General features: G+C 55.6%; 1 protein-coding gene across 3 annotated transcripts in view; it reads right to left on the bottom strand.

Annotated features, from left to right (window-relative positions):
• Positions 1 to 12,543, bottom strand: part of TBC1D2B (TBC1 domain family member 2B) — a 47,869-nt gene extending 35,326 nt beyond the window's left edge. The window contains exon 1 of one of the 3 annotated variants that reach the window (XM_074317274.1): positions 12,181 to 12,543. In XM_074317274.1, coding sequence (XP_074173375.1) covers positions 12,181 to 12,492 — 312 coding nt within the window. In that variant the 5' untranslated portion in view covers positions 12,493 to 12,543. Of the gene's footprint in view, positions 1 to 6,140; positions 6,377 to 12,180 lie in introns of those variants that run through there. The other 2 variants (XM_074317273.1, XM_019751235.2) reach the window with 2 other exon arrangements.
• Positions 12,544 to 16,997: the final 4,454 nt, after the last annotated feature.

Below are 16,997 nucleotides of genomic sequence, written 5' to 3' on the forward strand. Positions count from 1 at the left end.
GGGTTCAAACACAGGCGGGGGTTCTCGGGGTGCGGGCCAGTCCACATGACTCCCGCCCACAGGACGCCATGACTCAACTCAACCTCCCTTCTGCACCCAGCCCCTGCCCGTCACATCCACAGAGATGCCACCGTCCTCTAGGGACATGCGGCAATGGGCCTGTTTCAGGACCTTTACTGGCCCCTCCCACCGAACGATCTGGCTGCTCCCCACACTGACTGACCACGCAGCTGGTGACAGGTGACGCAGCAGTGCTGAAGTTGTCACCCACACCACCCGCAGAGGGAGTAGGAGCAGGATGGAGAGACCGTCCCTGCCCCACCCCACGTGACCATCTAAAATGCCTGCCCCCCGAATCCTAGAGGACAGACATTCGGTCGTGCTGGAAGCAGCGGGGCTGGGCCAAGCTCCAGAGCCCAGCAGATGAGAGCCGAAGCCGGGCAGGCAGCTGGCAGGAGGCCGGTGTGAGCATGTCTGTGTGCAGGCTCCAGGGGCTGAGTCTCCCGTAACACTCGTCTCCAACTCCTACTCACCCTTCAAAGCCCAAGGCAGACGCCACCTCAGAGGAGGTCTCCCTGCCCCGAGCCTGCAAGCCCGCTGCACGCTCTCCGGGAGGTCCCAGCACCGAGCCGGCCGGGGCCGCTTCCCCGCTGCTATTCACTAGTCTCCGTGCCCATCCCGTGGCCCAGACGCCTGGCACGGCGCCTTGCACAGTGGAGCGCTCAGACGTCTGACCGCACTGCCCTCGTGTGTGGTATTGCTGCTGCCTCATGCGGCTAACGTCACCGTCCGACTGGCACCGGTGCCCACAGGGGACACCCCCTTGGCTGTCCCCCTTCACAACTGCAACCATGTCCTGGGGGGTGAGGGGCAGACACCGGCTGGGTGGGCACAGCCCTGACAGGACGGACGTCTGCTGCTTAGGGGCCCTGATGTGAGGTGCCCGTTCAGAGAATGAAAACCAGGTCACACTCACGAGGCCTGAGGTGGAACTCAGTCCCTGACAGCTGGCTGAGAACCACGTGACATCACAGCTGCTTCCACAAGCCGCTGTCCCCCAAACCCAGAAGCCCACTCTTGGGAGACAGGCCCCAGGCACCTATCTCTTCTCTTGGGCCCGAGGAACTCTCCTCCTTCCAAGCTCAGCTCTCTCCTCGGTGCTCAGAAAAGTCCCACCATAAAGTCATTTGATCCCAGTTCATTCATGTATCCAGGGCCCAGTGGCACAGGCGAGCGCATCCTGGGGGACGGGCTGGAGCACACAGGCCCAGCCTCGTCCCTCACCACCCCTCACGACACAACACCAGCTCCAAGTTCTCTCGCTCCCTGGGTCTCCGGCCCTTTGGTAAAGGGTCATCTATCAAAACTGAGCACCGTTTAGAAGCTGTAACAACATTCATGCCTTCTGACCCACAACTCCATTCCTGGGAGTCTATCTAACGGCATCCAAACGGAGGAAAACGGAAACCCCCCGTTCACTGGGCCGGTCCTCACCAGGAGGCTGAGGCCAGTGAGACAGGGAACAGCAGGGACCCAGACTGGCCTCTGAGATGCTCGCTCCCGGGAGCAAACGGTGTCCTTCACGCCAACGACAGACCGTTAGAAACATGCTCGCAATTCCCATCAGGGCATAAGTGCCGAGGTAGGTGTATATTTAAGAAATCCTCATCATATGGAAGCTTGAAAAACGTCCAGTCAAAAATCTAAAAGGAGTTTTTGAAAGCACGGCGAAGAGATTATAAAATTCATCGAAAGTGTAACCTTTGAGAATTCTGAAACAAATGAGTAAGGCCTGAGGCTTTGCTCTACCACATACACGAGCGCATTATAAAGCCACGGGAATCACAGCAGCACTATCCTCTCAGGGGATCAAAATACAGAGCCACGCGTACGGAAATACTGCAAATCAGATCGGTGGGAAAAGTATTAATTATTAAACAACGGCATTAGGACAACTGGCTAAAATTTTGGAGAGAAAGGGAAGTATTATGAATTTTAACCTAGGTCATACTATAAAAGGAAATAAATTCAAACTGGGTTCGCCCATGTCGGAAGACGGGGTGCTCCCCCGGCCGAGGGTGTGGAGCCCAAGTGTCTGGGTTCAAACCCGGCTCTGCCATGGCTGCGCAGGTCTGGGCTCGGGTCCCGCTGGAAACAGCTGACTCAGGGGACCCGCCGCATCGTGTTGCTGTGAGAGTGCGTGCGTGAACGGGCGCTCACTCGGAACAGTGCCCGGCACTCGGCAACCCCGCGAGGTACCGGCCCCCCACGTGATCACCACCGCCCGAGGTGGCACAGGCAGCCACGTGGTCACGCCTCAGCCGGCCTGTGCCCCTGCTCTCCGGGGACAGGCAGAAGTGCAGGTCCGGGACAAAATCCATCCTCTCAGCATTTCAGCAGCAATCAGAAGTTACTGCGTGGTTTTTCTCAAATACTGAAATCTCCGTGACCCCAACCTCAGCCAAGTTCAACTGAAATCCCTGCACGTGGCTGAGTCACTGGGCGAGGACGACTCCCACTCCCGAGGCCGTCTGGCCAGCTACTCTGCACATCAACGGGGACAGCACGGCCTGAAGTGCATCCACCAGGAGCTCCAAGCCACAGCTCTGCTCTAAGGACGCTCCTGACAGCAGATGCAGTGACAGGGATGAGACAACGTGTAACAAATACAGAGAAGAGAAACCACTGCAGCGTCCGAGAACCACCGGCTCTCAAGTGCAAAGATCCCGGACGGCCTCCTGTTCAACTGTCTCTATCGGGTCTTGCTGTCCTGTATCCCTTCCAGACACTCTTCTCACACCTCGCCATCAAGTCCCACGCTTAGAACTCTCCGATGGCTTCCAAGTGCCAAGCGACCTGGTGTGGTGCTCCGGCCCACCCTGCCACACACCCCATGGGACTACAGCCTCGTCCCACACGACAGGCGCACAGAACCCCGGACCCCTGCTCCTGCTCACTTACGCCACCTGCAAACTCTAGGCGCTCCCCGCGACCTTTCACACATCCCCCCTACGAGGCCACCTGAGGTCCCGCTCACTCATCCCTCCAGGATGTTACGTGTGACGACACAGCCCCTCAGGACCACGAGGCTGTGAGGTCTGGGCTGTTCCCAAAGGGCCAGCGCCTGCCACGTTTATAAGCCAGGACGGCCTAACTGATGGCCGTAGGGAGCCACAGAAAAGAGAACAGATGTGCAGATGGGGACGTTTGACACCCAGTGGAAAGCTGTTTACACTGCGTGCCAGTCTGCCTCACCCACACTTGTTTCTGACACCTACGGAGGGCTACCTGGATTTCCAAGCTGTGTCCAAAGCCGTTCTTCCACAAGCCATCAAAAGCACAAGAACAGTGTAAGCAGTCTGCTGACACCAAACTCGGATGGAAAACAGACTACAACCCCAAACTGATAAATAACCTCAGGTTCCAAATTTTCTTTTCAATGTTTCAAAATCACGAGCCTGGAAACAATCTTAAGGGATCTGGCCCGGTACCAATGAAAGAAAATGTGATTTTTCCCCTGGGAAAGTTTTGAAATCTGTTGCAGGCCAGCAACCAATGCTGAGAAGGGAAGTAACACTGGATCTCGGGGCTCCTCAGAGGCTGGAATGCGCTTTCACTCCTCCAGTGTACACGGAAAATTCTCATTTGCTGTCTGTTTAAACTGCTGTCTTAACATCAGCATTTTCATGTATCTTATTACAATAATCACGTGAACTCTAAGCTAAGTCCTTTCAAAGGCTGAACGAGAACCTAGACCCCACGATCATTTTGCAGAAGGGTCTGAGTCGGAGGGGGTGGCAATTCCCCGGCAGCCGTCCACTCCTCACCTGTGCTGGGAGGTGGTGTTCTGAGGAGTTTTTCCACATCTGACAGACAGCACCCTCTTTTAAAAAGCCAACACCTCGAAAGAAAAGGCGTTTCTTGGCCGCATCTTCAGCTAACACCTGTTTTTTAGCTTTCACAAATCCTAGAGATTAGCAGCTCAGGGGAACAGGCTGGGGGCAGGGAGCCTACAGCAAGAACAGAGACAAGCCAATGCTTGTTCTAGGAAAAGGGGCAGGAAGAGAGCTGGGTTGGGGAGGGGCCGGCCTCAGCGAAGCCACCTGGGGGACAGAGGTCGCCAAGACAAGGGCAAGGACGAGACCCCTCTCTGGGCCTGCTCTTCTGCAGGAAATGTGGACGCCTGTTGCAACGCTTTCTGTTTCACAGGAAAGGGAGCACGTGGCCCCCGAGTGACCACAGGCTGCATTCCGACAGCTCCCCATCGGCGCAGCCATTGCACAATAAGAGGGAGCCAGGGTTCGTGAGCTCAGGATAACGATCCTGCAGCCACAGCCGCAGCCTGTGGGGCCAGCCGTGCCACCTGAGCCCGAGATGGCACTGCACTGCACTGCTCTGGCTTCGTGTTTTTTAACTCAAAGTAGGACCCAGCAATGACTGACTTATCATGATCGGCCTTTGGGAGGCGCAGATTCCTAGGCTCCACCCAGCAGAGATTTGGGGTGCAGGGGAGTCGGGTACCAGAAATCTGCCTGGCCTGCCAGTGGATGTACAGGAGTGTTTGGGAAGTGTGCTGGCTTCTAACTGTCTTTTAAGGTAGAGCTGCTGTCTCAGGAAAGCGTCAGGTAATTCTCCTACCTCCTTGCGTTACCCCTCTGGGTGGAAAGTCGGGGCTCTAAAAGTCCCACCAGCTACTCGGTGGTGGCAGTCACTAAAACTCACTCTCCCAGATATACCAGCGCCCTCCAGCTGCTCCCTCTGAAAGGCCCTGCAGGGACCCAGGCATGTGATGGTGTGCCAGTGACCAAGCGACTGGCCTAGGGGACAAGAAACCTCAGGGCCATTGAGGAACTGTGGGGAGGGGGACCACCCCCAAACCATTCCCTGGGAGCGTAGGAACTCAGGGTGTACAGATGTGCAGCTGTGAACGAACCACAGGGCGCGACCTGAGGGTGAGGGCCCGGCCTCCCATCGCTAGCACGCAGCCCCGTTCTGTCTGCTCCACTTGCGTTCAGAGCCAGAGAGAACCGTCACTCACAATCTGGAGGAGAACAGTGTTTCTCAAAGGGGGAGTCACCGAGGTCTGCAGAGGACAGGGTGGGGACGTAGACAGAAATGCAGCTGCCCATGGCCCCCCCGGCGTTCCACCGGATCCGAACCTGCCGGGGAGGGACCCGCCATCTGCACATCAGCTGGATCCCGGGCCACTTCTTCCCCACAGCAAGTCTGAGAAGCGCATGCTGAAGGAGATACTGTACTTTAAGGGACAGAAATGAAAACAGCCTTATCAGCATGTCACTACGGGATAGTAGACGTGAGCAAGACGTGCAAAGTGGAAAGTTTAAAACACTGGTTCACTTCTGAGGCCAGAGGGCACGGCTCACAGAGTAGCATGAGAAACGCAGCCAGCCACGCTGCGAACACCGCCAGAGAAGGCCCCGGAACGGGGTCACGCTGAAGGTCAAGGTGGCCCCTGGAAGTTCATTACTTATGCAGTTCATTTCCAACCTTCAGGTGTCTAAACGTCTTAAATCTATGCCACCGCACAAACTAGGTAAATATACAATTTAAGTACCTGTACGCAACAACCAAAAACAGAATAAGCCTCATTTCCATGGTTAAGATGGAAATACTGCTCGGTTTATAGTAAAATATTGTCCTTGTGTCTGGGAAAGGTTTCGGTGCTGGAGCTGCCACTCCCTAGCCGTGGGACTTGGTTTCCCCACTGTGTCAGGTGGGGGCAGAGATGGCTGACTCGGGGACAATGACCCTTGGAGCAAAACCACAGAAGGCTTATTGCAGCTCACACACCACTTAATGACAACGTCCTAATCACATCCCCAAGCAGGGCCAGCTCCCCGAGGCCACCAGCAAAGCCTGACCCCACTACATGCCCGTGGGGTCTGCTCGACAAATCCGTTAGGTGAAAGGCTGCCGGCTGTATCACATTTCTAAATTCAGGCCACCTCCTCGATAAGCCCAGCTTCGCCTGGACATTAGAGGGCCAGAAAGGGAAATGAAACGTGGCTTTGCTGCCAAGAAATAACTCTTATAATCCAAGATCAACATCTCTGGTAACGCGGGCCTGCCCACCTCCCGTGGAAGGCCAGTCTGCCTCCCACATGCAGACAGCTTCTCACCTGAGGGCAGAGTTCAGGGAAGGTCTGTTCCTTCTGGTAGGACTGGCCCTGCAAACCTCCAGAAGGTGAGAAGCCCCAAGCTCTCAGCTCCCGACTCCGCCCTCCTCCAGCAGAGTCCACTTCTCCCCCACAAGCACTCTGAAAAAGCAAACGGCCAAGCACGCATGCGGGAAAAGACGCTGATGCCATCGGATGGGAAGCACAGCTCTGGACAGCTACAGTTATCTCCGGTCCTGACCAACCGCCCGGCCGTCTTCCCCAGGAAGCACTTCTGGAAAATCAGTCACACAGCTCTCTCCCCGTCCGCATGCCCACAGAAACTCTGACGCGAAGAAGCACAGATTCCTGGCTCGGGCCCGATCCCAGTCAGGATTTGCCCTCCTCTGCATTTACCATGGAAAGATGCCAGACCTCCCTCAGAACCAGAAACTGGCAGACATTTGATATGTACTCCCAACGCTGAATACTACAGACAAATGTGGTTTCTCTCAAAGTTTCTTTTTTTTCTCAAAACTCTTGCGATTCTTTGATTATATCAAGTGCTAATCTATTTTTAAAGTCTTAACACTGTAGTTACTTAAACGAATGGAAAATTTTCACTGCTGTCGCTGCAGCAAAAGCATAATGCTTACAACATGGCAGACGCTGAAAAATATCTGCTAAAGGAATAAACGGACACTGCAGGCCTCCTTTCACCACGCAGCAGGAACTCGGCACCCCCCCAAGCAGCACCCCCGAGGCCTGAGGCACTCATTGGGTCCTCTAAGACGCGCCTGACGCTGCTCTCAGCATTAGGGGGTGCAGTGCTGAGCCCACACACACCTCTGCCACCGGGGACACAGCACCAGCTGCTCAAGCTCAGGGTCAGGACTAGACCCACTTCTGGGAACAACCCCATCCTGCGTCTCCAGCCAATTCAGGATTTCCTGTGCTGCCTGGCGAGCTGCTATTTACTGGGCCATCAGGAAACCGGCAGCCTCCCCGGGGGTCATCTCAGCCTGTGCCTCTCAGAGGGCCTGGCACCTACGCGTGCCCAGCATGTCCCCGTCACAGTTCTCCGGGGAGCACATTCAGCAGATGCCAGCCACTTAGCATCGCCACTGCTTGTCACCATTTCCAAGCTGCAGTCGCTCTGGGAAAGCAAACAAAACCCAGCTGAGAACCGCGTGCGACGGCACGTAGGTCAACACTCACTCCAGTGTCATGAAGACCCAACTACATAAAATCTAAGAGAAGAAAATTCCTGACAGTCATTTCTTCAAGGACAAGGCGCTTCTCTTTGGGGGAAGCTTACTGTACTCGCATGTATTTTGTTCGGACCTGAAGACTGTCACCCAGTGGCTCGTGGGTAAAGACCGCCATCCAAGGAGACCTGTCCACCCCTCAGAAGCCCCACTGAGGCCACGTCTAGCGCACCGCCTATTGTTGTATACATAGACGCCAAGAATGGTTTTTACATTTTTAAACGAATGGAAACAAATCCAAAGAAGAACATTTTCTGACCTGACATTTCAGAGCTATGGGAACACAGCGGCACTCGCTCTATGGCTGTCTCTCTGTCACACAGCAGAGCAGTCAGACATGGTCCCAAGACCCAAATACACAGTGTGGCCTTTCCATAAACGTCTGCCCACAGCGGGAAGTGCCCTCAGAGTCCAGACTGGGGCAGGAGATACGCGAGACCTGAAAACCCAGGTCTCTGTAACCTGGGCGAGCCGGCCTTCTTGGATCCTGGATGCCGTGACCTGTGGCTGCCATTCACTGAACAGCGGCCACCTCCACGACGTGAGGTGAGACTGTCATCTGACATATGTGACAATTCTGATCACTCTGACTAAAAGGTCAGCGCTCACACCTAACCCACCGCCTGCTGGGTGACCACCCTCTGTTCGTTCGCTCCACAAACGCTACCAGGGTGCCTACGTTGTGCCAGGCCCTGCTCTGGGAGGTGAGGGCACAAACAGCGGTCCTCAGGGAGCAGCAGCGGGCGGAGACCACTGTAGTGAGGAGTGTGTGACAGGTGGTGGCAAAGCTGCTGTGACATCGCACCCCTGACCCTGTACGGGCCTTTAGGGGACGCACTGACTGGGGAGCCGTGACACCCAGAAGAGTCACGCCTCCATGAAAGCCTGACTACTTCCAGTCCACGAGCGAGCGACGTCCAGCCGGAAGGCTCCGCCGCCCCCCTGGGCCCAGAGGGCTGGCTCGCCACGTCTCTCTGGTGCTGAACACACCACGATCCCGAGTAACAAACGCTTGTCATCACGCTGCGAGAAAGCGGCTCCACATCAGAAGTGCACATCCTTCCAGCAAAAGGGGGATAGGAACAGGGTGCGTGCCTGTTAGTGAGGTGCGACTCGGAAACCCACACACGCTCCCTGGGGCACCGAACGCCTTCCAGAAGGGAGCGAGGGCGCGGGGCCGTCCTGCTGAGGGTGGTGTCCTCGCTGCAGACACTGCAGACATCTGGCAGGGCAGGCTCAGTCGGCTGCACCCAGCCGGCCATCTGCACTGCCTCCCTGAGCGCCAGCTCAGCCACAACCTCTCCCCTGCGTCAGAGCCTAGTCAGGCTCAGTGAGAAGCCTCAGCACCCCCCCCCCCCCCCGGGAAGCATCGCCTCTGCCTGACCCTTGTAGCAGTTCCTGCGTGTCTAGCAATAGGTTCTCCACATCCTGGGAAGAGTTGGTCTGTAAAACGGTCCCAATGCATGAAAAGGACAGAAAGCCAACGCAGTAACAGAAACCACCGATGGCAGAGTCACCGAAGGCAGGCTTGTCAGAACACATAATACGATTGGACACTCACTGTGCCCAGAGCCTCTGCTTGCAGGATCGCAGGCCCGTCGCGTCCCCACTCTGGCCTCCACTCCCTCAGCTGTAACACAGGACGCTGGACCAGACCCCCACATTTAGGAACAGAAAAGCTCACCAAGAAATTCCAGTATCAGCTTTCATTAAGACTCAAGCAGTAAAACATTTTGTAGAAACCCAACAAAACCACAGCTTCTCCAGAGAAGGCGGAAAGACGCTTTAAAATAAGAAACACATGCTAATACAATAAGCAAATTGCTGATTTTCCTTTCTCCTCCTTTAATTCATCTCTCAAAAGAGACGGTATCTGTAAAATGATATAGAGCTAGTTCGGGCGGGCTTGTCCCCACCACCCCACGGTGCCCCTCGGAAACCAGGCTCCCCCTGTGGCCAAGCGGCCCTAAAGTGAAGCAATAAAGCTTATTCCAGGGAGTGTTTGAGATCTTGCTCCCCAGCGTATGTCGTCACTTTGGTTCAAACTCATAAAAATAGTAATTAAAAAAAAGCTGATGAAACTCAGTCCCTGGATATGAAAGATGAAAAGGCAGATAAATTGCTAATTTCCACTTTTACCACCACAAACTTTTCACTCAGAACTCAGAAGGCACCACCGTACACTAAATGTCACCCTTGCTAAAGCCCAGTCCTACTCTGAACCCCCACATCTGGGTGTTCCCCTCTTTCGGAGCCTTCCTGTGTTTCCATTTCTATAGTTTTTACAAGCTGACCCCGGGCCGTGGGCACTGTGACTAATTCAATTTTACATGTTAAAATAGTCCTAGTCAATAACCTACTGAAAATCAATTCTTTTCTAAAAGAAATATTCTGGACATACACACATGAATAGGCTATTAGGACAAACACTGGGGTACCTACCACCCCGTCCTAGAAAGAAAACACTGCAAAGCCCCGGGAAGCCCCTGGGCTCCCAGCTATCCCCACTCACACCCCCTCTCACTGCCCCTAAGTTGAGGCAGCTCTGCCCCTCACGACTGGGCAGACACGTTCGTGAGCTCCTTCATCTTCCCAGAAACGGTATCGTGCGGTGTGCAGTCGCTCTGTACCTTGGTTTTTCTTGCTCAATGTACTGTTTATGGCTCATTCACGTTAACATCTACAGCTCTCATTCCATGATATGAACATACCACGTATTTGGCCAAGACGCTACTGTTATTTCCTACGGTTGCTGTGTATTGTGTGCTCTGGGCCAGCCACGTCCCATAACATTTCCCAGAACCCTCACAACCACCTAAAGAGGAAGGTAAGATTTTTCACTAGAGCAGAAAGGAAACTGGGACAGGAAGGTGGTGTAACGTGCCCGACGCATGAGAGTCAGACTCAGGCGGCAGGTTCGAGTCCGTCCAGCTCTAACGCACACTCCTGACACTGCAGGCCACGCGCCCACTTACGTAGCTCTCTCCATTATTCAGAAAACGGAGCGAGGGCTCCCAAGTCATCTGAGAAAAATCTGAAACAGGATGCTGTGTTCTTTTTTAACGAACAATTCCATAGGAACTTGTTAAACAGGGGTGATCCACATACATGAGACAAGCCTTTCTTTGGCAAAAGTTCCCGTGTACTCAGTGGGTCGGGCCCAAGTTTACACAAACGCTTTCTAAGTAAGCCCTGCTGGCTGCCTCCGCAGAAACAGGCTGTCCTACCCACTGAGAGATGGGGAGGGGGGCCCGAAAGGAAGTGGGGCTCTCAGATTCGGCTTGAAACGCAAGAGCTGAGTCGACAAAGCTCGAAGAAAGACCTGGGGGAGCAGCTCCAGCTGCTGTGGCTCCGGGGGTCCTGGGAACCGTCCTGTGCTCACAAGGCCAAGGGAGCGAGGCACAGCCCACTCCGTGCTCCACTTGGCCTGCCTTCCAGAGATCTGTCATCCACCCCAGCCCAGCCCTGCCGCTCTGGAAAAAGCCTAGCTTGCAACACAGAAGAGAAGTGAGAAAGAGTGAGGGTGGAGGCACCAGGCAGGCAGCAGGGCCGGGAGGCAGGAGCCCACTCCAGGCCAGGGCCCAGACGCCCGTGCTCAAAGCAGGAGGCCCCAGGAGAAGACGGAGGCCCCGGGGCCAGGAGAGGCCTCTTGGCACTGGGACCAGGCCTGCTGACGTTAGCCCCTGCTCCTTCTCTCTGTCTCCCACACTGTTCCTTCTCGAGACTCAGGAAGGCTCCATGTGCGCCAGGCAGAGCCAGTGGAAGCAAATCTTTCCCTTCTTCAGCCAAAATAAGGAGCGAGAAAGGCTCTGCCACTTACTGGCTGTGGGTCCTCGGCCGGGCGCCCCTGCCCACTGGGGAGGGGACTGCTGGCTTCTCTGTAAGGGGCCTGGCATCTCTGACTCTGTCTGTGGCACAGTAACAACACTCACCAGGCAATTTACAGGATAATTCACTTAATCCCAACACCCCCTCCAGGCAGAAAGGACTGCTGTGCCCATTTCACAGAGGAGGCAGCTGGAGCAGAGAGGTTACGTAACTTGGCCAAAGTCAACAAGCCCACGGCCACGGGAGGGCTGCACAGGGCACCCCCAGGATGGGGGGAAGCACAGAGGGGAGGAGGGAGATAAGGGGTCAGGGGACCGACTGCTCCCCAGCCACTCCGACCTAAGCCCAGGCAAAGGGCACAAGACGGGGACACGTGGACAGAGTCTGGGGAAGAATAGGGGACAGGAGGGCAGCGTGGGCCTCAGAGAAGGGAGGCTGGAAGGCGAGGGTCCAATGGGGAGACCTGGCCTGATACGCTGAGGGGCGCGGGGCGGGCTCTGGGCGCGGGCTGGCGGGCTGAGGGGCGCGGGGCGGGCTCTGGGCGCGGGCTGAGGGGCGCGGGCGGGCTCTGGGCTGCGGGCTGAGGCGCGGGCTGAGGGGCGCGGGCGGGCTCTGGGCGCGGGCTGAGGGGCGCAGGGCGGGCTCTGGGCGCGGGCTGAGGGGCGCGGGGCGGGCTCTGGGCGCGGGCTGAGGGGCGGGCTCTGGGCGCGGGCGGGCTCTGAGCTGCGGGCTGAGGGGCGCGGGGCGGGCTCTGGGCGCGGGCTGAGGGGCGCGGGGCGGGCTCTGGGCGCGGGCTGAGGGGCGCGGGGCGGGCTCTGGGCGCGGGCTGAGGGGCGCGGGCGGGCTCTGAGCTGCGGGCTGAGGGGCGCGGGGCGGGCTCTGGGCGCGGGCTGAGGGGCGCGGGCGGGCTCTGAGCTGCGGGCTGAGGCGCGGGTTCTGGGATGCGGACCGAGGTGCGGGGCTCTCACCTTGAGGACCGTGACGGCGCCCGCGCTGTGCACCTGGAAGTGCGCGGGCGGCTCGGCGCCGGGCTCGGCCGCCTCGTCGGGGCCCTGGTAGCTGAAGCAGGCGTCGGCTATGTCCAGGTGGCCGAGCGGCAGCGCGTCCTGCGGGCTCTTGAAGTAGTAGAGGTAGCAGCGTCGCGCGTCGAACACGAACCAGCGGCTGCGGTAGCCCCGCAGCGGGCCCTTGCCCGACAGCTTCTGCAGGTAGCCACACAGCCGCGCCGGCTCCCGCCCCGGCCCGGCGCCCTCGTCCGCGCCGGCCCCGGGCCCCGGCATCTCCCGCCGCGCGCCCACCACCGCCCAGCCCGGCCCCCACCCGCGCGCGCAAGACAGCCTGGGACTTGTAGTCTCGCCCCCGCCACGCCCACGGCGTACGCAAAGCCTGCTGGGACTTGTAGTCCGCCTCCGCCCCACCCAGCTGCCCGGCATCCCCGCATCCCCGCAGGCGAGGTCCCGGCAAAGCACTCCACCCTGGCTGCTTTCGTGTGCGGCACTGTTGTACTTCGTTATAGGGGTGTGGGTATCCGGGAGTGCGGGGTGTCCCCTCAACACCCTGGGTGGCCCTTTACATAAGTTACACCTCGGTACACACTGTATGTTTAAGTCTGCCACACCGGATTCACAGGCTCATGCTGCACGAGGGAGAGCCTGCCGCCCGGCGCGGCGCCGAGTGGGTGCTCGGTAAATATTTGCAGAATGCATGAATGAAAGCCAACGCACGTCCCGCCTCTGCAGACCTCAGTTGTGCTTTGACTTTAACAAATAAATAGTCCCTGTGTGCCTTTTGTGTGCCACGTGCAGGTCCAGACGCTGGGGACACACTGGTGGCCCTGCCCTCACAGAGACTGTATTCTAGGAAGGGAGAGAAAATTTACACACACACACAAATACAGACTGTGTTGTATAAAAGCTGTGATGACATTTGAATGACAATTACCATTTAAATAGACCTTAGTATTTACCAAGGTTTTATGTTAACTCACGTGAACTTGCACAACTTCAAGAGGCAATTAGGATGGTTTCCCAAGAAAGTAAAGAGGATGAGTTTGTGCCTACTGGGCAGAGCCAAGTAGAAGTGGCCCAAGCCTTCCAAGGCTCCATGGAGCCTCCAGGACCAACCCTAGCGCCCACTCCACCCCCAGACCTCTCCCAGGCCCCCTGCCCTGCCAGCTCTTTCAAAGCCTGTTCATGAACAAACTCTACATCGTCTCACCCCTCACTCCTGGAGCCATGAGCTGGAGGGGGCTCCATGACCGGGCTTTCTCTTGTCTCCTTAGCACCTACTCCCATCTTCAATTTGGACAATTTTTATATATAGTTCATGTAAAATTCTAAACAAATTGTGGCTTCAGTTTCCCCCTTTTTCTAACTAGATCACCCCCACCCAAAGGCTCTTCTCCATGGAAATTTGGGGGCTGTCTCTTCTGGCTCCAAATTCCTTGCAACCCTTCTTAGATGGCTCATTGACATTTGCAGTTCCAAAGGTCCCTTAGGTTAAATGGCAGTGTCCTGTAGGCAGGGGCCGGCTTTACACAGCCCACCTGGGTGCCTCCCCTGTGTCTAGTGCGGGCACACTTGGTGCTGGAGGGTCTGCCCTGCGTGCCCCTGTGCGTCCCTGCCCCCTCAAGCCTCTCAGGAACCCAGTCACCAGAAGGAAGTGGCCAACACAGGAGGAAGTGGCTGCTGTTTACCGAAAAGGGGAAATTTGGGCAGTTGAACTTGCTTTCCAAGCTTCCTGCCCTGATAGGAAGTCAGGAGGAATGCAGTGGGCTCTGGAGGACAGGGGAGGGTTCCAAAATAAGGGAGGGGCTGTGTGACATTGGGTGGATCACCCAGCCTCCTTGTGCCTCAGCTTCTTCATGTGTAGAATGGGCATAAAAATAGCAGTTACCTCCTAGAGCTGTTGTGAGGCTTAAACGAGACAATCAGCACAAAGTGCTCAGCACAGTCCCTGAGGTGCATGTGTTCAGTCCTCAATCTGGAACCTGATTCATTCAACAAACGGCCCCAACCCTGCCCTTTGCCTCCGCCTGCCTGCCATTGGTGCTGCCTAAACTCAGAAAGGGGCTGGACCTGACTCCTGCTGCAGGAAGCTCTCAGCCTAGGCAAGTGGGGGAGCTTCAGAGAGACGAGCCCCGCCAGGGGCCCCTCCCGTCCCGGATTTGTGGAGCCGGCTTCCAGAAGGCCTCATTTCCCTACCAAACCAGCAGGCAAATCTACACACTGTGTGGTTCTCTTCACTAAGTGAAGCTGACACACTATTACCTTGTGTAGACATTTATGTGCACATTTATTCTTTGTGATTTTGCACTTTTCTCATTTTAGATTTTGGAGCCAATACCGGAGTGGGCTTTGGGTTTTGGGTTTTAGTTTGTTTTTAGGTCTTAGACATTTTCATAGGCCCTTGTCACATTCCCAGTACCTGCCCATTGCACTGTGGGTAAAACAAAGACAGGCTATGTTTTGGTGGAGAGGGTGGCTGGAAGGGGCATCTCTGGGTATCACCCTCCCACCCCACACACTCTAAAGATAACGAGACAAGCTCACTCGCTCAGCGGCATTGAGGGACCAAAAGAGTCACAGAATTGGTGACTCTCTGGACCCGTGTCAGCCACCTGACCCAGTTTTTCTTGCAAAATAACTAGGCTTGAAAATATCCCTTTGTCTATTCATGATTCATTCATTCAATATTTACTGAGCACAAATGAATCCAAGCCCCCAAAGGAGATAATGTGACATTTTCTATCAAAATTCCCAATGCAAATACCCTTCTGATCATGCAATGCCACTTCTGGGTCTGTATTCCATGGAGGGAGTGACTCTCATGCTTCATAAAAGCTGTACAAGGTTACCCAGTGCTGCAGTATTGGAAATAAAAATGCACTGGAAACCTAAATGGTCATCAATAGCGGACCAGCTACAAAAACTACAGTGTGGCCATACGATAGAAAGCTGTGCAGCTGTAACAAAAAGTGGTATCCCTTCTCTGTGCCCTGACGGAAGGGGCTCCAAGACGTAGTATTACATCGTTTAATAAAGCAAGGTGCAAACACCATCGAGTAGCCTACCTTTTATATTTGAAAGGGAGGACAAGAAGAATATACATATTTACTTGGATATGCATAACCCAGGAAGGACATTCATGAAACGAGGAACAGTGGTTACTGCAGGAGCGAGATGGGAACTGGCTGGATGGGGTTTAATGCTTGGAGGGAGAGTATTTGTACGGATACCTCTTCATATGTTTTTATTTTTAAAAGCCATGTATGTGTATCACACCTTTGAATTACATTTTAAAATATACTGATTGAGCGTGTAACGGCGCCAAGCACTGTTCTAGGCACCGAATACAGTGGAGAATGAGGCCAACAATATGAGAGAAAAGAAAGAGGGTCGCTTGTGCTCCACTCCTTAGTATTGCGGAACGCATTCATGCTCCCTAACGGGGTAACGGAAAGGACTCGAATTTACTGAAAAGTCCACTTTGGCTTTCTACCCGGGGGCTGGGTGCCAGAGTACTTGGCATGTGCTCGGTTCCCACCGCACAGGCTCAGGAAACGAAGAGGGTTAGTGCTGGGGTTCTGGCCGCAGTGAGGCGGCTGGAGACCGGCCTGCGTGCATCCTTCTGGAGAAACCTCAGGTTTCCTCCCGAGCTGGCACCTGGCTGAGTACCCTCAGGTTACAGTAACTTTTGGATACTCCATTCCCAGCTGTTGGTCCTACAAGAGAAGCATGATCTAGAGAGAGAACCCAGGACAAGGAAGTGTGATGGGACAGATAGAGACTTGGGACTCTGGGGACTTCCCAGCCCAGGGATGACTTGCAGCTGAGGTGACAGTTTGCTGCACATGCCCGGTGGCTCCTCGCCAGGGCTGCAGGGACCAGCTCCCTGACTCCCCAAACCCTACCTGTGGGTCCTATCTCTCCCCTCCTTCTTCATAGATGAAGAAACAGACACAGTGAGGCTGACACCTCACCTAAAGTCACAGAGCCAGGAAACAGGGGAGCTGGGATTCTAAGTTCATTCGTCAGACTCCAGAGCCTGAAGCCTCCCACCTGCTCTGTCTGCACCTCGGGACACCCATGGACGAGAAGGAGGGCAGGGCTGCTCCAGGGTTCTAGGCCCCAGGGCCTGGTCCCCAGTAGGTGACCCGGTGATGAGTTAAACAGTGAGATCGAGTGCTGTCAGAGACACCTCATCTGTCTCACGGGCTCACCTGATGCCCCAGACCTGGGCTCGCCCTCCCCGCCCACATTTCTCCTGAGCGTAAAAATAGACCCCGTTTATTTGCCTGATTGGAGCCGGGCCTGGGTTCTGCCCTCTCTTACCCAAAGTCCTTATCTTCTTATGCAAATACCCAGGCTCCACTCATAAAAGTAGCCGGAGAGAGAACAGCTCATGGAAAATTATAGAAATACATTTCTTTGTATTTGAATATTTCCAGGACTTCACATTGGCAGCACCCGACTGGGTGAGTCCGCAGCTTCCTCAGCCTGTTGGGGCCGTGGGTTGCTTTGGTGCCCCGCGAAGCCAGGGACTTCTCAGAACAGTGCAGGCGGGCCTCAGGCCCTCGCCTTTCCTCTAAATCACATGCATCACACACCTGCCGCCACCCTTTGGATGGTGATAAAGTTGTAGCAACAGCAATAATGGAAACAGTCACCGACAGGGAGCACCGACCACGTATCAGCTGTTACACCGTCACCGTCACCGTCCAGGTTACGGCTCCTCCTAATCGCCTGTCATTCCTGACACTAAGAACTTAACCCACTTAACCTTC

This window comes from Rhinolophus sinicus, linkage group LG13 (genome assembly GCF_036562045.2).
Source record: "Rhinolophus sinicus isolate RSC01 linkage group LG13, ASM3656204v1, whole genome shotgun sequence".
In the NCBI taxonomy this organism is placed as follows: Eukaryota; Metazoa; Chordata; class Mammalia; order Chiroptera; family Rhinolophidae; genus Rhinolophus; species Rhinolophus sinicus.